Source organism: Manis javanica, chromosome 11, assembly GCF_040802235.1.
Source record: "Manis javanica isolate MJ-LG chromosome 11, MJ_LKY, whole genome shotgun sequence".
NCBI lineage: Eukaryota > Metazoa > Chordata > Mammalia > Pholidota > Manidae > Manis > Manis javanica.
Window position 1 is genome coordinate 89,985,346 of NC_133166.1, and position 23,223 is coordinate 90,008,568.

The window sequence follows — 23,223 nt, forward strand, 5'->3', positions numbered from 1 at the left end:
GAGATGCCCCTTTTTGACCTAAACTGCTTGCACGTTCCAGGGCAGCATCGGCCCAAGCCATAAATCCCAACTTCTGCAGGTGCTAATGGTCCCATCAGTCCTACCTGAGATGGGAGGGAAGAAGTAGGTCTTTCCCTACACTCCTGTTATGGGGGAATGTCTTTGACAGACTGCGTGAGGACTGTGACCAGTACTACGGTTGCAGGTACCATGGAAATAAAAAGACCAACTCAGATATAGGGAGAACAGAATGACTTCATAAGATCCTGCCTTCTGTGCTCCTGGCTGGCACTCATCCCCTTTGCTGTGCTGGGGAGTGTAATTACTCCTGCAAACCAAGCTCAGAGCATGGGGTCCACAGCCACTCTCGGTTTATTGTGTGCTGCAGGGTTAAGCCATCAGGAGCCATGCATATGGATTTGTCAGCCCTGCGGGGGGCGCTGATATCCACATGCCCACATGCCGGACACAGCACACTGCTCGGTCATGCTCTTTGCGTTGTTGTTTTTCTCCTCCAGGTATTTGGCAACATAAAATTAGATGACGAGAGTCACATCAACCGGCACAACAACTTCCGCAGTTTCTTCGGGTCCCTCATGTTACTCTTCAGGTACCTGGACCATACTGTTGTAGCTGGAGCTCGCCTGTCAAGGCAGACAGGAAGAGGTCTGCCTCTGCCTCCCACTGTCCCTTTATCCTGCTTGCCTGCTCCTGTCAGGACATAGAGTGGAGTGGGGCAGGGGTGGTGGGGAGGGACAACTGCTCCAATGACTTTAGAATGTTGCTGCAACATTTTTAGCTCAGTAATTTGCAAATTGCAATGTCAACATGTCCTCTAGGGCTCCCAGAGGGGGAGGGCAAGGACAGGTTCTTGCAGACCAAATTGCATGTGATGGCTGACACCTCCGATGGCCAGCTTCATGTGGGGTCCCAGAGAGTCCCACCACTATCAGCAGAGACTCCTCAAAAGACAGAGAAGCAATGAGTGAGGTAGCATAACACAAGAGAGACCTGACTGGCACTCCATGTCTGGATGGAAAGCCCTAGAGGGAGGCTGGCTGCCCCCAAACGAACCTGTCAGGCTCAGAGCAAGAGAAAGTGATGGGTACGTCAGGGAAGAGGGCCAGGGAGAGGGCAGGATACATAGACCCGCTGCTACTAACCCAAATGTCTCGGGTGCAGGAGTGCCACCGGGGAGGCCTGGCAGGAGATAATGCTTTCGTGCCTTGGGGAGAAAGGCTGTGAGCGGGACACCACCGCCCCGGCAGGACAGCACGAGAGCGAGCGCTGCGGTACCGACCTGGCCTATGTTTACTTTGTCTCCTTCATCTTCTTCTGCTCCTTCCTGGTGAGCAACACTGGGCTCCTGGCCCATGATGCGGCCCACCCACCCCACGCTCAGCCCTCTGATGGACAGACGCGAGACATTTCCCTCAGCTCTCCAGTCCTGGTGAAAAACAGATCCTCCTCAAGAGGGTCTCCTGGGCGCCAGGATGTGTATCAGACTCCTTGCGGGTGATTTTTGCTGTTCCACAGTGAAAAGTCTTTGCTGCTTTTAGGGAGGGACTGTTGTGAGAAGGGATCAAGAGGGGAGGAGAGTTCAGTGAACAGAGCGTGGAGCTTCGGGTTGAATCTGTTGTGACCCAGAGCAAATCTTTCTCTTCTGTACCTCAGGTATTTTATCTAATAGGTAGGGCTAGGAATATCTTCTCTCTTTTGGACACTTTTGAAGTGTTGAGAGAAGGTACCTTGAAAATATAAGATGACAGCATTTTTAAGAGTAAAATGATGACTATATACAATGCAATGGATGTGGTCTCTCTTGACTTACATCCCAGTTTGGTGACAAAAGATGACAGCATTTTTAAGAGTAAAATGACAATATATAATACGATGCATGTGGTCTCTCTTGACTTACATCATTGTCTGATGACAGTTGGCCAGCTTGATAGACATGAAAGGCTATGATTGCTTTGGGCATTAGTAAATGTCAAGTAGTATATGGGGAGCACACCCACTTATATAAAGTGATGAGAAGCCCTAGGTGCCTTATTTCTTCTTTGGGCGAAACTGTGAATCAGCATGCAGGCATCCAGAAATGTCTGCCCTACACAGTCAGACAAGTGTGATAAACAGAACAGCTACCAAATCAATAAAAGGTCAGTTGGGCATTTCTGGCTATCATGGCATCCTTCAGCTCAGCTTCTCCATTGATGCCACTAAAAAGTGCTCAATTTCATTGCTGTTCCTCAAAAAGTGAATGACTTGTCTCATGTCCAGGCATTTGTGACTCTTTTAAGTGATCCCAAGGGGACTTGCCACATGTCCAGTGCTCTGGACCCAGTGTGGGCAAGTGGCTGCAGACAGACTGCTAGGGATGGACGACAGGTTAATCCAGCAGAGAAGAAACCTCCTGGAGACCTGGATACCCACACTGTGGTCTTGACTTTGTTGTTATTCTAGCCATGGTCAAGACACCTGCCCTTTGTAGCTTCTGTAAAATGAGAGGAAAACCAACTTGATAATAAGAGTAGTATTTGAATGGTGAGCTCATACATGTATCTTAATACAGTTCCTTCTCATGGTTGTGAATGGTTTTTCAATGAAAAAAGAATACAAAACAGTATCCTATTATAATATGGAAATATAATGTGTAATGAAAATAACTGAAAGGAAGCTTAGAATGATGATATTAATTGGAATTTGAAGTTTATTCATTCACATATTCAGCACATTTTAATTGAGTGTCTATGGAACGGCTCGCCCTGAGCTAGGCACTGTGAGGAATGGGTCAGCACGTTACAGCCCCTCTGTCATCTAGAGTTGAAGGGTGAAAGGGACACAGGCGTATCAGCGCTTATTGATAGGGGTGAAATGGAGCATTTAGAAGGGCATGTAGACATCTCAATTTTATCCTACATGGCTTAGGTGTTTAATAATAAATATTTAAAAGAAACCAAAGATATAACTGGAAAATTAATTAGAGACTATAAAGTTACTTTTAGAATTTTGAGATGGAGTGTGCTGCATAATTCACATTAATGTTAATTTTAAAGAGGCTATATTCAGTATGAGATGATCTGCTTTCAGCTCTCAGCCCCACATGAGATTGACTTTGTGACCTTGGGCAAGTCACACAGCTTTTCAACTCAAACCAACCACCCTAGAAACATCTACTGATGTACTGTGATGTGCCAGGCCCTGTGCTTGGGGCTGAGCATACGGACCTGTGTACTAAGCACTTTTATCCTTGAAAGACTGGTAGTAATTAAATCTACCTCAGAGCAGCATTAAAGCAAATAATAGGTGTGAATGCACACAGCACATTATGAAAGACTGTGTAGATGTAAAACAGTAGTGATACTAATAGTTTTTGCTAACATTTATGATAGGTACCTTGAAAGGCATGTAAAACAAATGTGTGGATGCATGGAAACCCTTTATAACCCAAGCAGTGATTGAGTATATGCAATGTAGATTCAATCTCAGCAACAAAAAAGGTCCATGCTAGGATTAGGTTCATTTGCACGAGACAGTCCTCCCCAGATAACAAGGGAGCACAGCCAGAAAGGATGTTCATTTCCCTCACACACCAAGGAAGCCTGGAGAAAGGCAGTACAGGCTTGTTATGGTGGCTCCACAGAGCAGTCGGTGTCCCAGACATCACCTCCCGGGAGTGGCCTTCATCCTCATGAGGCTAGACCTCCAGACATCCACTTATATTCTAGGCAGCAGGATGGGAGGAGGAAAGGAGAACAGTTGCCAGGATGCAGCCAGCAGTCTCTACATTTCAGAAAGACTGCACCCATGTCTTCCTCTAGACTCTCCCTGTCCTGAACAGCCTTCTGAGTATGTGGCCCCTCCAGCCACCCAACCACTTTACCTGGGAAGCATCAGGGACGCCTGATCCCTCACTCCACAGCCTCTATCAGGCAGGACTCTTTCACTTGCAAGTGACCAAAAGCCCAGCTAAATCTGGCCTGAGCGGAAAGGGTTTGATAGGCACATGCAAATGAAGACTCCTGGACAGGAGGGCTTAAGCAAGCTTGATCTGGAGCTCAGGTGACATCACCAGGACCAGTTAGTTTTCTATTTACAGATCTCCTCCTTCACACTCTTCCACGTGAGCTCTTTTCTCTAACAGCCACAGCCTGTGGCTTCAAGGCAGTGGAGCAGCAGCTCTAGGCCTCAATCCTCACGTTCTCAAGACTGACAGGGAAGGACAAGTCTTTTGCCCAGAAGGCTCAGTACATTTTCTTGGCCGTGATGGGTGATCCAATCATGGTGACCCAAGGGGAATGGGATTTAATGACTAGTTGAGGCCTGAGCCACACACGGTTCCTCACTGAACCATATTAACTGGGAGTAGGTAAGAGGTGGGGTCCCCAAGAGATGGGAATTACAGTAAATGGGTGCTGGGCAGCCAGGACATAACAGAACAGGCCATTCACTGGGATCAAGTCCTGCCGATTCCACCTCCTTTATTCTCTACTGTCATCCACCCACTGGCTTGGTTCCGGAGCACCACAAAACCCTCCCCCCTGGTCTCCCACCTAACTCCCACCCTGCTACCAAGAATTCTTTCTGAATGCAAATATCCCTTGGTCTCTCTCCTAATTTAAACCACCTTTCATGGTTTCTGTTGCCCATTGCATAATCTAGATCAGAGGTCACCAAACTGTAGCCATGGGCCAAAGCAGTATGCTAGCCATGGGAGTTTATCTCTGGACAGGAACTTTCTTATTTTCCATCCCCAGCCTCAGGATCTCTGTTTGGAACACACTGGGTGCACAGTAAGCATTAAATAAGCAGGAGAATAGTGTCTTGGAAGCCATGTTAGAGCGTGCACAGCTTCACCTGTCCACGCAGTGAGCCATGCAATCAGTTCTAAGACAGCTCACCAGCTCTCCCATTGGCTCCTTTTGTGCAGCAAGGGTGGGAGGGAGGGTGGAGGTCAGGCCTTGACTGCCGCTAGCCTTTGAGAATGTTGTCACCGCTGCTCCCTCTGCTGCCAAACAATAACAAATAAATCGAACAGATAAAAGCAACTCTTTTTGTGGAGTATTTTGCAGGTATAAAGTGGCATAGAGAAGTAAAATAATAATGCTCACACAATGAAATGTGTGGAACAGATAGTGAAAATGGATGTCATTCAGCAAGATCAACAGTGCTTTTTGGGAACTTTAGCCTCACAAACATTTGAGTTCTGTGTATGCCTGGAAGTCTGTCTTTCTGCTCTAGGGTTCCCCTAACTCTTCTTCTCCCCCCTTGACCTCCAGATGCTCAACCTGTTTGTGGCTGTCATCATGGACAACTTTGAATACCTGACGCGGGACTCCTCCATCCTGGGACCTCACCACTTGGATGAGTTTGTCCGTGTCTGGGCAGAATATGACAGAGCTGCATGGTGCGTAGTCCTCTTGGCCACCCTGTCAAGAGGCCACCTGTATCGAGGGCTCTGGAGCTCTCAAGAATGAGGTTGGAATTGGAGCCACCCAAATGCTTGCCTGTTACAGAAGGAGAGGAGATTCCTCTTGGTTATGGCCCGAGAAGAGACCAGGTCCTCAGACTGGCTCTGGCATCAAGCCAGTTGTCAAAGACAAACCTTCTTTGTCTTCCTTCCTCCTCTTTCCTTCTGTGACAGGCACCTCCCTCTCTTTGCCAAACTCATCACATAGTTCACACCTCAGAGTGTTTGGGTTCAGTGCTCAGAGGAGCTTGCAGTAATCTCTTTCTTCTTCTTTTACTTGCCAATGGTTAGGGGACTCCCTTGAGTCACAGTGGGGAGCCGTGTGGGAAGGGTTGAAAAGGGTTTCCTGGGCCAGCTAGACATCTGGCCACTGTGGTCAGTGACATTAGCATTTTATCTGTCTCATCCCTCTCAAAAGGTACAATTTGAGATTACCCTGAAATTATGTAAAAAAACAAGCAAGTTTTTGTTCCAACTGATTCCTTTAACATTTGCATTTGCAGACTTTTATTGCATGCAACTGAAGTAAATGGCAGGAATTTGCAGGGGTAACCTCCCCTCATTAGCCAGTAGGTCTCAAGTGATGTGCCTTCTGGGCTTTAGAGCAGGAGCTAGCAGACTATAGCCTGTGGGCTAAATGCGGCCCAAATACAGTTTTATTGGAATGGAGCCACACCCACTCCTGTATGTTTTCTATGGTTGCTTTCACACTATAAGGCAGAAGTGCATAGTTGCAACAAAGACAGAATGGTCCCCAAATTTGAAAAAATTTACCCTCCGGCCCTTTACAGAAAAAGTTTGCTGATTCCTGCTTTAAAGTACAAAGGCGGCATTTTGTCCCTCACTGTTGAGGACACGGTGAGAATTGCTGGGCAGGAACTTTTCTGTCCTGTACCATCTTAGCTTTTGGATCCTGTCTCACCAATCTATACATTCTGGTCCCCTTCTGCAAACACAAGAAATGCCATCCTTTACAGGAACGGACCTCATTGCTTCCACCTGGAACCCCTGCATAATGTGAAACTCTTCCCCAAATCTGTCCTCCTGTGAAACTGTTGAATGTAGGTCCTATCTCAGGGTTTGGAATTGTGAATCAGAATTCTCTTCCTCTCAGTAATTATTAATGACCTAAGGCAAGGAGTTCTCTAAATCTATTCCTATTACAATAGCTGAGCAACGGCTTTTACCTTCTGGGCCTGCTTCCTAGTAGATAGGCTGCTAAGAAAGCAGGAGGCAGTGTGCTCAGGGGAATGCACCTTATCTGCTCTGTGGCCTTGGGGAATTTGCTTAACCAGTCTAAGCTTCCTCCTCTGCAAACGTAGTAATGAATGGCGGTTGCGAGGATTATATCGTGTATATAACTGTTAGTAATAATAATAACCTTATGGGAAAGCAACTGGAAAGTATGGAAAATCGGTCTGTAAAACCTTGGTTGGCCATGGGATTGGGAAGCAAAGAGGGGATGTCTGCACTCACCTGGGAGAGGAGAAACGAGCTGCTAGCCAAGTGTCCACCATTTGCTGAGCCTCATTCAGGTGTCCTTGGCTCTCAGAAACCCCAGCTTCCTGTGGTTCCACATTTCTTAGGACCCAAATGCCATGTACATTAAACATGTCCCTCCCTACCCGACTCACTCCTGCTGCTGGGAAGACAGGATTCCATGAGGACTAAAAAAAATCATGAAACTAAGGTACATGAGCTGTGAGGGAACAAAGAGGAAAAGGAGAGCCTCTTCTGCCTGCTCTGTGACTCACGGTCTAACTTGTTCTGGCGAGAGTTGCACTGGCCTTCTCCCTGGGGTGAGGGGATTAAAAACTAACAAAGTGAGCCTGAGTCTTTTAAAGGAAGATTGACACACACTGCAGAGGACATCAACCTTCAGATAGTACCAACCCACCCACGTCCCTCTCAATCAGACACAAAAGAACAAATAGTTAACTTCCTCTCAAGAATCAAGAGACTTGGAAATACCTGATGAGCTGCTATTTGGAAGAGGAAAAGGAATCAACACCAAAATTAAGAAAAGGCTAGAAGGACTGACACTGGGGAACATCTCTAGTCTCAACGTAGTGGCTGGCGACAACTGGACGCTCAGAGGTGGACATGCGTCTTTGTAATTTCTGGTGGGAGCCATGGTCTGTAGCAGGATATGTCCAGACCTTCAGATCCCTGGCCATTGCTTGTTTATTCTGGACTCCTGACAGAGCAGATGCTTTAACCCATGAAAATGAATCAATTGTTGATTCTGTCCTTTCCACTGAAAGCCAGAACTCTGTAGCAGGTTCATGTGACAGGGGGCTGGTAAGATAGGTCACATTGTCCCTGGAAGTCTGACTGGATCCCAGCAAGCTGCCTGTTGGCTGGCTGGCGGAGCAGAGCTGGGGGAGGATGTCTATTGTCCCCTCCTGGGCTGCTCTCTGAGCGCAGACCCAGGCAGGCTTCCACTATAAACAGCAGAGCTTGTCCAAGCTGAACTCGGGAACAATCTGCCACAAAGAATCTGCAAAGCCCTTTGCAGATTCCCTCCTGCCAACTGCTCCTTGCTAATTAGCCTAATGGGAAATTTGTCTCTCGTAGGCTACAGAAAGACACTGACTTCCCACTGCCCCTGACAAGCGGGTCTGAGTAACTGACTGTAATCAGTGCCTGTGAAAAGCAAACAGTTCTGCAGTCCACTTCAACCTGGCATCTGCCCTTGAGACCAGTCAGAAGCATTTGTGAATTGCCAAGATTTGTTTTTAGAGGTCTGGCTTGAGCCAGGGTCCATGTTGTACATCTGGCCAGCTATGGACCAGATAGGTATCACTGGCTCCGATCTTGATCATTAGGCAGTCCCTTGGGGCATGGACTGGCTCTGATTTACTTAGAAGACTGGGGGATTCAGTCCAGCAAGGTGATGGTTCTCTGATGTTTGTTGCTCTCCTTATCTCCTGGTCTGGCTTTGCCAGGCCCAAGGAAAAAAGCTGTTCTTCCTTCCAGCCACCCCCTTCATTGGCTAAGCTGTCATTTCTTTCCCACCCTTCTCCAAGTGTCCTATTAACCCACCTGTGCTTCCTTTACAGCGGCAGGATTCCGTATAAGGATATGTACAAATTAGTGCGGGTGATCTCGCCACCTCTGGGCCTGGGAGAGAACTGCCCCTACAGGGTGGCCTGCAAGGTTTGCTCCCAGTCCCCAGCCGTGACCGGCAATGGGGCGCAACTCCAAATCCCTCCTCTCTGTTCTGCTCCACCACCACCGCGCCACATGAGGGAACCTTCATGTTGCTTTTCTTTGAGTTTAAAGAGGTCCAAACCCTCCCAGAACCAGCAGCTGTTACATAAGGATGAAGGGCACGTTTTGGGGGGAAGGCAGAAAAAAAGTTGAGGACTTGATGAAGGCCGATTTGACTGCTTTCACGTTTCTTCACATGCACACACTCTGTCTCTCTCCACTCCACCTTAACTTGCTGATGTAACCAAAGGGGTTCTCTGTCCTCCAGAGAGTGCAGAAACCTTACCATCCCCCAAAGGGTCTGGTTTCTTTACACTGGAGACAGAGAGCCTCCTTTTAGCAAACTAGCGTCATCATCCTGTATATAAAGTAGCAAAGTGTGATTCTGGTCATTCCCTGCTCCTGCCCACCCTCCAGCTCCCGGACTGTTGGGCCAGAAGTGATTACAAAAGCTGTAGGATGGAAGGAGGTGAGAAACAATGAAGAATTAGGAAGAGGTGAGAGCAGGTAAAGGAGGGTAAATTGGGTCAGAGGGTCTCGGGATGATGGAGGGCCCCTAGCAGGTTTCTAGCCTTAGGGTACAGCCTTATATTGTTGAGGGGCCTGAGGTCTGTTAGAACTGCCGGGTCACTGCGTGTGAGACCACGAACACTGACCAGGGGCATATAGGACCCCCTCTCTAACTCTCCCAGGCCCTGGCAACTCTCACAGGAGTGGCTCCGCCAAGGTGCCATCCAACGCCACACCCCCTAGATAAGGCCTCCGGTCCTGGTGCAGCAGGAGAGAAGGGCAGGCCCCCTGGGGTGTAGTACAGCTGGCAGCTGGAAAAAGACAGGCCCAGGAAGAGGCCAGCCCGGGCAATGGGAAGGAACTGGCTTGGGGTGGTGACACAGTGACTCTCATACACGGGAGGCCGAACAGCTGCCTCTGCTGAAACTCTTTAAACTCCACCCTGGTGACACCTGCAGCCGCATGTGGGGCCCTGGGGAGGGCCGCATGGCATGTGAGATGCTCTTCCTCCTCCTGGTTTCGTTTCTTCTGTCCCCAGCATGCCGTCGCCCTGAGGCATGCTGGGGAATAGAGAGCACTCTTCCCCAGGGAGCCAGGTGGAAGCAATGGGGCGACTGCCCAGCAGCCCAGCACTTTGGGTGCAAGCCGCCGCCACCGCCGCCTGCTGCGCGCACACCACGCAGGGGGATACACAGCGCCCGCCCGTGGGTTACACAGAGGAGAGAGGCCTGACTTCCAGGCTGCCACTGTCCCCACTGGGGCCAGCAGTTCTAACCCACGGCCAGAGTGTTGTCTATCCGGTTTATACCGCTTGCACACAGCCCTGGGAATTGAGAACAAGCTCATGTATGGGGGTCAGATAGCGTGAACAGGCAGTGGGCTGATGCTGACCCAGGAGGAGAAACCGAGTCTCCAGGACAGTGCCCAGAGGAGGCAGAGGGACCAGAGGTCACCATGGGTGTTCCCGGGTCTGTGTGGGTGCGCTATAAATCCACACCAGGATGGAGTCACAAATACAACTTGCCTTGATTAACAGGTTTCCTGTTCTTCTCCTGTTTGTCCATTTTGTTTTGTTCTTCCCGTTTTCTGTATTCTTTTGTTCTGTTTTGGCTGTCTGGGAATGCCTGTTCTCCCCCACCTGTCTGCATCCTTCTCCCCACTTCCTTTTCCTCACCCTGCTGCCCTCCCTGCCAACCCATCTCCCTCCCTGCTGACCCCCCCTCCATGAGCAGTGGCCGCATCCATTACACTGAGATGTATGAAATGCTGACTCTCATGTCACCACCGCTAGGCCTCGGCAAGAGATGTCCCTCCAAAGTGGCATATAAGGTAGACCACCCCTTCCTTTGCTCTGGGCTAGAGACCAGCTGTGGGGAGGCCAGAGCACGGGGAGGAAGCTGGGCTGGGGAGGCGGAGGAGAGAACCAAGGAAAGGAGCAGGAAGCCTCACGCAAGGATGAGGCCCCGAAACGAAGCAAGAGATGGTTGGCAGTGCTACCCACGGTGGGGTGTTTATGTGTGATTCTGTGTTTCTTCTCATGAAGGGGTCACTAGAAAGGAAGGGGTGAGTAGGGGAGGCACAGTGGTAGCCTATGGGATGGCGCGTGTGGGCAAGGCGGCCTGCAGCAAAACAGCCATCAGAGCTTAGAGAGACAGAACATCTTTGTTCATATAAGCTAAGTAAAGAATGCAGAAATTCCTCTAAACATGGTTGAACAAGAAATTGTTAACCTCTTGATAATGTAAGGAATTGTTGACCTTATCGCTAAGGTCATTTGCAAAAAAAAAAAATAACTATTTAATGTCCTTAAATAAAGGAAACCTCTTAACAAATTTCTTCCTCCCTGTCATAGGAAGGAGCTCTGCCATGGTTCCTTCTAGGTATCAGAACAAAAGAACATGACTTCTATTCCACGACATATGATGAAGGGGGCAACCCCTTCCCCCTCAGCCCAGCTACCCGCTTCTCTTGGCAGTACAAGGGAGTACAAAAAGAGCACAAGTTGCATTCATCACTAGATTTGCCTTATTGGTGTGACTGATTATGGGGCCTGGGCCTGGAGTGTTGGGAGGAATCCCCATGGCTTGCTTAGGGCATTATACTTTGGGAGTCATTTGCTATTAGGATACGCAGCACTTTAGGGTCCAGATTTCTTCTCCACACATTAGCAATAGTTGCTGTTTGATGTTTACACTGGCTCCAGAACTCCAGAGCTCTTTCATTCACCTACAAATACACCCCAGCACTTGCTGCTTTTCTAGAAGCTCAAAGAAGTGGGAGAGAGATGGAGCTCAGACACAAACAAGAAACTGACTTTACACTCTGATACCATGTCTGTGGCATCATGGCAGACGAGATGTTCCAATAGAGTATTAGAGACTCTGCCTTGGGAAGAGACATGTCCCTTCCTGCTAGGCTGGTGGTTCTGCCAGAGGACCTACTCCTGCTGCTGCCTCCAAGTTCCATAAAGCTCCAGAGAGCATCTCACTGGAACCAGCCCACTGGGGCCTTGTACGTGGCTCCTCATGCACAGTTTAGGGGCTGCCATCCTTTTCGCTCATTGTGGCCACATCCAAAAGTACCAGGTGGTGGAATGTGGCCCTGAGTTCTTTGAATTTCTGGGATGAAGCTTGGTGGGAGAAGGGGCATGGGGATTGGAGGAAAAGTTAAAGGATTCCAAAAGCAAGATACTCTCTGGAAAGTGGATTTGGCCATTTCAGTTTGATTCCCTTCCCTTGGGCGAGGGGAACAAGGCCTGCCCACTCTTCTCCTGCCTTGGTCGCCCTTCTCTCATCCTCTCTCTGCTCTCCCCAGCCCTTATCCCCGAGACCCTGTTTGCACTCTCCCCATTTTTTCTATCCTGCTCCACCTCATCCTTTGGATAAGTTGGATTTCTGCATGTTCAATCATGTCCTGGCAAATTTCACCTTTTGAAGACTCAAAAAGGGGGCATCAGGATATGTCTTCCAAGTCAGATAAGCGAAGCAAAATCTCCCCCATCACTCTCTTTGCATTTGTGTTTTGGGGGTATTCATGGGACAAGCGCAAACACGGTGAGCCTTGAAATAGGGAATGGAGCCGCCTCCCAGAGCTGACTCCTTTCCCTGAGCCACTTATTTTAGAAATCACTTTCCATGCCTATTTAAAGGCATTCTTAGGACCACGGAGGTGTCCGACAGAATGATTAGGCCCCCTTCCCTTGGAATTTGGCATCATTCCCTAGGCAAAAACAAACCAGTAGCAATAAGTGAGAAGCAGGGAGAGTAGGGCTGGGACAGGGGATGGGGAATCCTTGCCCTTCTTTTTTGTCTCTGCATTTGACCTCTGCACTTTTCTCCCCTTCTCACCAAGGTTTCTTTCGATTATTTTTTTTCTCCTGCTGTGTCTTTTCTCTCTTTCACACAGAGGTTGGTCCTAATGAATATGCCAGTAGCTGAGGACATGACTGTCCACTTCACCTCCACCCTTATGGCTCTGATCCGGACGGCTCTGGACATCAAAATTGCCAAAGGTAAGCTTAAGAAGGAGAGATTCCAGAGCAACTCGCACAGGGTGGTGCGGGACAGGATATTTGAACTTTTTTCCATCCGACAGTACAGGGACCTGGCAATCAAATTAGGGTCCTAGTTGCACCTCTGATTCAATAACTATAATATTTGCCATTTTTCCTGGTAAAACGAATGGTTTGATCATCTTGAGGGCTCATTGCAGCTTTAACAGTATATGATTGATGTTCACTGTCTGACACAGAGTAGGCATTTCAGGAATATGTGTTGAACAGATGAGTTTAATTTCTTCCTCCCTTGTGCAGTATCCTTAATATCTTGAGAGACTTCTGTGGCAGGTGCTACCATGGCAGTACTTTGCTCCTCTTGACTTCCAATTCAGTGATTTAGGAGAGAAGACTCACTACTTCCAGATGGTCTTCCAGCCTCCCTGCTCCTGCCTGATCCAAATGCTTTTTAAAAACAGGTCACTCAGACTATGGAGTCAGAGTCCCTGGAAGAACTGATGAATATATAACGAGATAGGGGAGGCTTCCTGTGGCTGTTTTCATTTTCCCCTGGATGTATTGAGCACCTAGGAGGTTTTCTGAATGAATGAGGAAGCTGATCTTGGTCTCAGGGCTCAATTCTCTGTGGCAGGATATCCCTGAGTCACCAAAAATTGGAGTCAAGATGTGTTTCTGCTTCTTCAGCAGAAAGACCCAGGATTGCAAGATCCACTGTCACTAAGTGCCAGAACTTCCTCTGAGAATATGAGGTGCCATGCTGATTCAGCTCCTACCCCCCACCTACCTACTCCCTCAGTCCTTGTTATTTCAGTGTCTGTTTTATTTATTAATTATGTATCTTATTCTAGGAGGTGCAGACAGGCAGCAGCTAGACTCGGAGCTGCAAAAGGAGACCCTGGCCATCTGGCCTCACCTGTCCCAGAAGATGCTAGATCTGCTTGTGCCCATGCCCAAAGGTGTGAGGTCTCCTCCTGATGACCTTGCCATTGTGGTTTAGTATGACAAGGCCACATCTTTTGGGGGTACACAGAGTAATCAAGGAGATAAAAGAAGGTCATCTTTTATCCTTAGAAAACTAAAATCACCCACTTCTTAAGTCCCTTTTGTCATTACCAGTTGAAAACATGTTTCAGGATAAGGTCACTGTGGTTGTGGGTGAAACTGCTTGGCTGCGTTGCTCTCTCCCTGCATGTGATACTGCTCAGCAGAGCTCATGCAGTTGGGAGAAGGGTATTGTTATTCAGAGATGGAAATTTAAACCAGTGGGGAGGATGCTTACCAGGAACATCACGCTCACTGGGTGGCCGTGGAAGCTCCCTGGGGATGGATATGGTTTCCTGTTCACTTAGTGTCCTTTGTACCTGGTGTACGCGGAGCCCTCAGTTCAGTGGGACAGGTGGGTGGCTGAAAGGGCACACCTGCTTCAGAGAGTGGGGGCCAGAACTTGTGAGGTGTCCTCATTCTCCCCCACCTCTCTTCCCCTTCTTCCCCTCCATGCCACATTTGTGCTTTTAGCCTCTGACCTAACCGTGGGCAAAATCTATGCAGCAATGATGATCATGGACTACTATAAACAGAGTAAGGTGAAGAAACAGAGGCAGCAGCTGGAAGAGCAGGTGAAGGTCAAGGACAGCATGGTGGGTGTGTGGGTGGGCCCTGAGGAGCCACATGGGGGCCCCCGTGGGACAGGCCAGGGCATCCCTGGGGCATGGTGCCCTGCAGAGGCTTAAAAGCAGAGGGAAGGGGTACAGGGCCCAGGAGCTTTCTAGGGTTGGTGGGTTCGAAGCTATGAAATTCGAAACCCAGTGGATCAAAGGTTAAAATATTCAGAGTATCCGTCATACTCCTGTTTTACCCAAGTACATCGTGTTCCCCCTCACCCCATGCCAGCAGACCCCACACTCATGACTGAGTTGCTTTTCTCTCCTTCCCACTTTTAACAGAAAAATGCACCCATGTTCCAGCGCATGGAGCCCTCATCCCTGCCCCAGGAGATTATCGCTAATGCCAAAGCCCTGCCTTATCTCCGGCAGGACCCCGTTTCAGGCCTGTGAGTATAACTGAAGGGTTCATGGCTCTCCTGCTTGCATTTGGTCTCGCTTGCCATTGTGTAGGCCCGGAAGTGCCAGAGAAATAATATGAACTCGGAATGATCCTTTCTCTGCGGTTGAAAAGACAACGTTCTGTATCTTAGAAAGGTTATTCAGCAGGGTAATAGCAAAGCAGACTAAGCCTGTGCAGCACGGTGGCCAGCTCAAGAGACAGTGAGCACTGTGATTGGACAAAGGAAGAAGGGTCTATATTAGTATGACTACTTTCAAATGAAAAAGCTGGACAGTAAGGTTAAATAAGTTACCCAAAGCCACATGGCTGAACTGGAATTTAAGTCCATTTCTAACTAGAGCATTCCCTCTACACTGTTACCTATAATGAACAAAAGGAACCTTAGATAAGGCAAAAAAAAACTATTTTTTTTTATATTAGAAGTGGAAATAAAACCCTAATTAAGGAATCTGCCCATTCTTTGGCATTGCAAAGCTTCGCCCCAGTTTGATCACGAGTCATATGTAATAGCATACATATCTCATTATAACACTACCCTGCTATCTCAGCAAGCAAGTAGTGAGTACCCCAAGGGCAGGAATCCTTCTATCCAGTGTAAATGAGTTTTTGTGGTTGCGTTGAACCCAGGGGAGTGAAATTCAGGGCTTGGGAATGAGCCCTGTCAGAATGCCATTTGGAATCTCACACACCATTATTATTTTCTTTTTTCCTGTTGTGTCGGGGACCTGTTTTTGAAAAGCATTGATCTCACAGGTCACAATCCAACACATTGGATTTTCTTTTCTTGAAAGAAAAGAAAGGGACCAGCTTCTAGGCTCTGTTCTAGAGCCCTGTATCTTTCTTTACAAGTAGTTTTGATGTGATGAGGTATCAGGGTATGGATTCTCCTGTCTTCAGAAAACAAGCAAATGTTTATCTTTGGTCTATTCGGGAAGGAGGTATGGTTGGAGCAGCAGAAGTTCCTCATTGGAAGGGTGTAAAGTGCTTTTCAGGGCATCTTGGCTTAGAAATGGAGGTCACCCTCCTCCATCTAGATCCCTGTCTTACCACGACAATTTGTGGTACAAAATAACTTTATCATAGGATCATAGGAGCTTCTCTCCCATGTGTTTATTGACTCATTTAGTCATTGACTTAACCAATACTTATTGAAATCGAATATGGCTGAGAAGCTGGCCAACATACAAAAGGCTGGGCTTCTGAGATGTTGTGGAAAGGGAGCACGTCACCTAGTTGGAGGGTTGGGGGAGGCCTCCCTGAGGAAGTACCGTTTGAGTGAGATCTGAAGGCAAGCTCTTCAGGAAAGGTGAAAGAATGGGAAGTTTAAGGATCCTAAACACTGTCAGGATGGTTGGAGCAGAGAAAGCTCAGTGGAGGTGAGTTTGGAGAGCTGCACAGAGGCCAGCCTCAGAGCATTACAAGCAGGAAAACGAGGTTGTATGTACCAGAGGAACATGGTCAGCTTTGGGCTTTTCAAAGGTAAGTCTTGAATTCAGTGTGTCCTCAGTGGATGGGAGGGGAGCAGTTTGAGAGCTGGCACACCATTTGGTCAGGGACTGTGGCTGTATAAATTATTAATGACTGGCTGGGCTAACAGGATAGAAATGGGGAGAGATAATTAGTAGTGAGAATGGATAGGATTTGGTACATGTAATAAAGAAGTAGGAAGAATCAAAGATGACCTTCAGGTTTCCAATGCATTTCCTAAAACGGGGACCCTGGGAGAGACTCACCAGGACCATCTGTGTTTCTAGAGCCCAGTACAGAGTGGAGATGTCCTGGAAGTAGAGGGGTGAACATAACAGGCAAAACTCCTCCTTCACTGAGCTTACGTTGGTGGAAAACCAGATAAGAAAGAATTATTGGGAAGAAGAAAAGTGATCATTTCCAGTGGTTTCATTACAGTGCTGTTAAGTGGCAAGAAGAAAAACTGTAGCATGATCTGAGTGCGTGCATGAGAGGGAGATCTGAGCAGGTGCGTGTGGCGGGGCCAGACGTCGGATCCCTTCCTTAAGCACGTCACTTTTAGTAAGAATTTTGAAGGATAAATTCAAAAGAATGTGAAAGAAGTTTGGACAGGGGAGCTGGAGAGAAGCAATCTGCTGTCTGGACACAGTCTATAATAGCTTCTTGAGGCAGAAAGAAGCCTGGCATATTCAAGAACAGAGTCCAGTTTGTCTGGAATTCCTGGAGCAAGAGGAGCTGGCACAGTAGGAACCAGATCATGAGAGAGGCCGGGTTCAGGATTCTGGGCTTCATCCTAACAACGAGAAGGCAGACAAGGTTTTAAAGGTAGGAGGTCACTCGGGTTCAAATTACGTGACTCTTAAGAGTTATTCAGTGATTCCAAGGATCCTCTCTACATTTGTGTAAGACAAAAAGGGACCCATTTCTTATACAGCATGTTCTTCTTGTCTCTGGTAGTTCTTAGGAATAGGCACGCTGAGGAAGATGACTGACAGTTAAGCAGTCATTTTAAATATCAGCTCTCTCTGTAGCAGTTGTGAAAATGTAGTGAAAGCCCTCCCTGGCAGCAAGGGGACAGGTTGGGTGACGCTCTGCTATTCAACTCTCTCTGTGATCCAATCTAAGTACCTATGGGTTGTTTTTAAGCAACTGGCAACCCTTGTTCATGCCTCACCTTTTCCAGTGGAGGCAGCGTCCCCAGCTCTAGACTCAACTAGAAATGGCTCTCCCGGAGCCTCGGCGTGACACTGGGGGAGACCCATCTCTCCCTCCTAGCTCCAGAAACAGCCAAATGGTCTTGTTCTCCCACCCGGCTAAGCAGACTAAGCGTGTCTGCGGTTATCAAACAGTGGTTTAATAACAGGCATGCCTTTCATTCAGAGCCCTCTGAACACTTGGCCAGTTGGTCGCTGTCCTCATTCCTCATCGCCACCTCTGAAATCATTCCACCCAGTTCAAAAACCAACAGATGCCATGTCAGGCACAGAGTAGCCCTTCCATAAATGTTCAGGGCATTGAATTGTTTAGTTAAGCCAGAGATAATGGCCTTATAAAGCCATCTTCTTACTGAAAACAGAGGAACTCTTTTAAAAGACCATGACTCCTTAATATTTAAACACAGTTCAAACTATGGCACTATTCCCCCAAATGGAGAAATTGAGCAGAAACAGGTTTACAATCTATTGTTGGTCTTCCATGGCTGAATGTGACAAATAATGTCACTTGTTACACAGATAGGCTAGTCTCCTTTAGAATGATGAATGGTTCCAAAGGTAGGTTGAAAACAGCAGTTTCTCTTTTCCAGTGCTTTTTAATTTTTCATTCTAGGGCCAGGCACCTATATGTTCCAGGTTATAAGCTGGCTAAAGGGTGTTGTCCTTTCTGGGAAGGACGTCGTGTCTGGGGTGGGAATTGTAGTGGCAGCTGAGGCAGCGTATTACCTCTGATTTTGGCATTGTTTTTCAGGAGTGGCCATGGCGGATATCCTTCGATGAGTCCACTCTCCCCCCAGGAAATATTCCAGTTGGCCTGTATGGAACCAGCCGATGATGGGCAGTTCCAGGAACAGCAGTCTCTGGTGAATGAATGAGTTACATGACCTCAAAAATAGTTCCTTGGTTTCCTGATCTCACCCACTCTCATAGCTGAGTTCCCTCTTCAGGTTTTACAATCCCAGAGGCCCCTCACCTGCTGCAGGAGCTTAAATTGCTTCAAGCCAAGCCCTCTGAATTGATGCCCCTGAGCATCCAGTGTAGAAGCAAAAGTCGCAAATAAAATCTTGCCTTTGATGTGGAGCCTTAGGATGAATCAGTGGCACAAACCAGGCAGCTTAATGTAGCCAGGTACTGCTTCTGGCAACACAGAGATGCCCCAGGTGGCCTTTAGTAATGCCCACCTCCTGGAGAACTTGAGTAGCATATGCAACAGTGACTCACTGTCCACCAGGAGATACAGAATAATCTCTTACCTCTGCTCTGGGTGGGTTTAGGCAAACTGGCCTTTTTCGTCACAATTCTACAAGGTCATATGCATTCTAGGAAGTCCTTAAAATCACTCTCCTGAGCTGAAAGCTTTTCATTAGCATTAATGGTAAAATTCCTAAGAAATCCACCAAATCAAGTTTAAGCTTGGGTAAGAGAGGATGGAGTGAACTTAGGTTTTTCTAATACAAAGCTAAAATGTAATTCCAAAAGGTAATAGACTTTACCATTATTCTTAGTCCAAGAACCATGAGGTTAAGTTCCCTTATGAGCTTAGACTTAAAGCCCAAGTATTCATTGGCCTGGAAAGAAAAAGACAAAACCCAAAAGTCAGTATAGATCATTCATACTAAGGGGTTTCCATGTCACTTTGATTGTAATTCCCCTGAGTTTTTCTCTCGTGGTCCTCCCACTGCTACTGTGCACCCAGAGCCATCCTGAACCGATGATGTGGGTAGAGTGTGGGTGTGGTCTGGCTGTGGAGTGCATGTCTCATGGAATGGTTACCTTCCAGAGGGGGACAAAACAGTAGCTCGAACAAATGGGTGATTCTGTCTCCGGTGGCAGCTGAGACAGGGAAATGTAAGTAGTTACATGGGGAAATAGCTGGACCAGTGCATGAGTGAGTGCCTGAGTGTGCTCTTAGTAAGGTGGGTGGGACTCCTTGGAGTAATTCACTGCCTGCCTTCCTGAGGAGTTTAGCACCAAGGCCCAGGGATTAATTGGTACAGATAGTTTGCTGGTTCAAAGGAACTCTCAGCATTTTACAGCTGGCCTGCCTGGTGAGGTTTCTGGCTGGGAAATATCTCAATAATGTGTCCTTTCTTTCACAGGGAGCCTTTCTTTATTGCATCTTCATTTCCCTGGGTTCCCCAGGGCTGAGCCGTAGTGCAAGGACTTTCTGGATATGTGTTCATCTCATTGTCAGTACCGGCGTCTGTAATTCAAGTCAGGTGTCAGCCCATGCTACACACTCACCACTGTGTGCTCCTGCCCATCCCTTGGGGCCCCCCTGCTCCACGTCCTGAGGCGTGGCTGTGATCTGTGTGTGTGTGCATACGTCTTGCACCACCTCTGACACCTGTAAATGGCAATTGTTACCACGTCTGTTTCAAATTGGACCTGTGTGCTCTATAAAGCATGTACTGCAAACACTAACTTCCTCACGTGCACATAGCACATGTCCTAGAAGGCAGTTTTTCTAATCACAACAGAAACCATGGAGGCTTAGGAGCAATCTCGGGCACCCTTTCCTTTAGCAGTGCCCTACTCTTACATCCAGGTTTTCAGGGTATCAGCTCCTAAAAAAAAAAAAAAAAAAGCTTTTTTCTGGTATAATCTCCAGATTCCTAGGTCTCTTCAATGGTCCATGTAAACATTTCTAAGGCAACTCTACTAGCTACCTGCATAGAGCATGTACATTTGCCAGACTAAAATTCTTTAACCAGGAAAATAAATAAAAGAGCTTGGTAGGACCAAAGAGATTCCCAATCCAACTTTCTAATGTTTTAGAGTAGCATAGACCAATACAAGAGCCATTATTCAGATGTGGTAATTGAGTACTTAAAATATGATCAGTCCAAATTGAGATGTGCTCTAAAACACACAACAACATCAAAGACTTGGTACCATAAAATGTAAAAGATACCATTTTTTTTGCATTGATTACATGTTGACAGAATATTTTGATATATATTATATAAATAGTTTGCATTATATTTCTATTGTATACTGCACTAGTCTAGAACATCCCTGGCAGGAGTCAGCTACCACATTTTTTGATAGTTTGAGAAGATATACTTGACATCAGAAATAGGTGACTTTCCTTAGAATCCTGGTCTCTGATAGATCATTTCTGCAGATTAAAAGAATAAACCCAACACTACCAACTCTCGGAAAGTAAATGTCACCTATCTAGAAAGTATTGTGACCAATGTTTTACAAAGCTATAAAATCTGAAGCATTGCTTAGTGATAAATAAGATGGTACTTACCTAAAAAAAGGTGATCTTTACCTCTCAGTCCCAGCTAGAGCTGTTTGGGACACCTTATGCACCACATATGTCTATATATGGACACCCACTTACAACAGAGACCTTAAAGATGCAAGTCTCTCTTCTAAAAGCCATTCTTGGTATGAAGGAGGTAGAATCATCCACTGGAAGTAAGAAGCAATGAGGTGGAACCAAGTCCCACAAGCTCAGCCGTGTGTTTATTTCCAGGAGCCAGAGGTTAGTGAATTAAAAAGCGTGCAGCCCTCTAACCATGGCATCTACCTTCCTTCGGACACCCGGGAGCATGCGGGATCTGGGAGGGCATCCTCTATGCCACGCCTGACTGTGGATCCCCAGGTAAAAAGCAGCTACCACCTACCATATGCAGTGGTATCCTGGGCTGTATTAAACTGATGGGTTCTGAAAAAACATCTGATATATTCAGATAAGCCCTTGACTTACCCCAACCCCTTTCCTATAAGCAAAACCTGGCTCAGTGGCTTCTCTCTAGCGTCTGCTCCTCCATGGTGTGTTTTCAGCGAAGCCCTAGCCACAATATGCTAGCCAGCAAGATGGCTCAACACCCTAAGACTCAGCCAGCCATGCAGGAATTCCCAGGGGTCTTCCTGTGTATTCCCCCTTCCTTGTCTCCTTGCCCAGCCCCTCTAGCACACACTGCAGGTCACCCACACAGCTGTCGGGACTGTCTGTCCTAAGTAGTGCAGGCCACACCTCATTTCTTTGTCTGTTCCTCCTGGCTCCTTTTTCCTGTCTGTCTGTCTTACATCAAGTTTTGACAGAGACAAGAAGTTTTTGTGGATCTGTTTTGACGTCTGTGGTGAATCAAAGTGCCAGAGCTTCAGGTGAGGCCAGGACAGGACTGATGGAGGGAGAGCTGTGTCTTCTTAGGAGCTGTTGGGTCCCAGGCTCTCCCGAGCACTGGCGCTGAGGGGCAAGTTCTCTGGCGAGGGCAAAGAACCCAACGGCTGAGCCATGTGCCCCTTTCATGGTGTAGACATTTTGACACAATGCAGGTACTGGCCAGACCCAGGGACTGTATTAACATAGAGCCTTTGGGGAACAGCCTTCTTCAGCTAAGATCTGAGCAAGAGGGAGTCGAGGGAGGGTACAAGGTGCAGTTTTCAACCGTCTCAGCTCCCCTTCTTCCTTCCTTTTAGACCTCAGTAACTAATGCTGACCTTGTGCGGGCTCGTATTTGCAGGTGATGACGGACCCTGGCTCCATGAGACGTTCATTTTCCACTATTCGGGATAAACGTCCAAATTCTTCGTGGCTGGAGGAATTCTCCATGGAGAGAAGCAGTGAAAACACCTACAAGTCTCGTCGCCGGAGTTACCACTCCTCTCTGAGGCTGTCGGCCCATCGCCTGAACTCTGACTCAGGTGAGGAGGGCTTTGTGTTCCTTTCTTTTCCGGCTCCTGCCCTAATGGGCCGGTTCTGGTGAGGACTGAAACATCACTATAACAAACCAGATAGAGGCTAGGGAGAGTGGAGGAAAGGAGGATGCGCCTTACCAGAGGGGGTTCCCTGACTGACCCCCACCGTGAACAAAGCAACACAGCCTGATGAGAGTTGTTTTCTGTATTTGAGTTTTTTGTTTTTAAGGAAATGGGTCATTCTGATAGAAAACCATTAGTCTGGTTCAAATTCTTTACTAGATAAGGAAATAAAGCAATAACATGCCCCATATCATAGGGCCACTAAGTGGCGGAAAAGGGACTAATAAAATCCTTTGGTTTCAGTCCCAGGGTTCTCACCCTGGCATTACATGCTGTGTGTCATTATTTAATTCACAGTAACTTCCTTAATTCCCTTCTACTGATAACCATCTTTCCCCTAAAAATGTCACACACCCATGTTTAGAGAGAATACCCGGGCCAGATTGTTGGCAAAGTTTCTATTTGACTGTATCTAGCATAAACAGGAGGAGAAGAGAACAGATTGCATCCTTTGACATACATGTCTTCCCAGTGGCCATATGTACCTTACCTTTTCATGACAGGGTAATTTTCCAGTCTTTTTCTCCAGCATCCCTTGCGGATCCCCTGTTGGCATGCCTGGAGATGCCGGAATTCTTTAGCGTCCCAGTCCCAGGCTGCAGGACTTGTCTTTGTGTTCAGTAGCCAGCATGGGCAGAGTTATGATCGGTTGCTTTCGTCATCCCCTAGGCCACAAGTCCGACACCCACCGCTCCGGGGGCAGAGAGCGGGGCCGATCAAAAGAGCGGAAGCATCTTCTCTCTCCCGATGTCTCCCGCTGCAACTCCGAGGAGCGAGGGACCCAGGCCGACTGGGAGTCCCCAGAGCGCCGGCAGTCCAGGTCTCCCAGTGAGGGCAGGTCACAGACCCCTGACAGACAGGTGAGCACAGAGGGGAAGCCAGGCCTCTGCAAAGACAGGGGAGGGTGGTCTGTTAACAGTAGGCACAAAATGGGGGCATGCAGTACCCACACCGGCCTCAGTTTCACAGGAAACTACATCCATGATGCAGAG

At 47.7% G+C, this 23,223-nt stretch overlaps 1 protein-coding gene and 1 long non-coding RNA gene across 23 annotated transcripts in view; one reads left to right on the forward strand and one right to left on the reverse strand.

The window, feature by feature from the left end:
- The window catches only part of CACNA1E (calcium voltage-gated channel subunit alpha1 E), a 581,675-nt gene that overhangs the window by 548,663 nt on the left and 9,789 nt on the right, over positions 1–23,223 (forward strand). For 18 of the 22 annotated variants that reach the window (XM_073216846.1, XM_073216856.1, XM_073216857.1 and 15 more), the window contains 12 exons: positions 519–610; positions 1,183–1,348; positions 5,280–5,407; positions 10,426–10,522; positions 12,599–12,704; positions 13,556–13,663; positions 14,223–14,323; positions 14,651–14,757; positions 18,204–18,315; positions 20,940–21,068; positions 21,934–22,114; positions 22,901–23,091. In XM_073216846.1, the coding sequence (XP_073072947.1) occupies positions 519–610; positions 1,183–1,348; positions 5,280–5,407; positions 10,426–10,522; positions 12,599–12,704; positions 13,556–13,663; positions 14,223–14,323; positions 14,651–14,757; positions 18,204–18,315; positions 20,940–21,068; positions 21,934–22,114; positions 22,901–23,091 (1,518 nt within the window). Of the gene's footprint in view, positions 1–518; positions 611–1,182; positions 1,349–5,279; positions 5,408–8,532; positions 8,630–10,425; positions 10,523–12,598; positions 12,705–13,555; positions 13,664–14,222; positions 14,324–14,650; positions 14,758–18,203; positions 18,316–20,939; positions 21,069–21,933; positions 22,115–22,900; positions 23,092–23,223 lie in introns of those variants that run through there. The other 4 variants (XM_073216862.1, XM_073216865.1, XM_073216848.1 and 1 more) reach the window with 3 other exon arrangements.
- LOC108385689 (uncharacterized) lies at positions 14,765–22,921 on the reverse strand. The gene is made up of 4 exons (XR_001850381.3): positions 22,722–22,921; positions 18,946–19,020; positions 18,179–18,312; positions 14,765–17,031 (listed from the first exon to the last, which is right to left on the reverse strand). It is a non-coding gene; the product is annotated as an uncharacterized lncRNA (long non-coding RNA).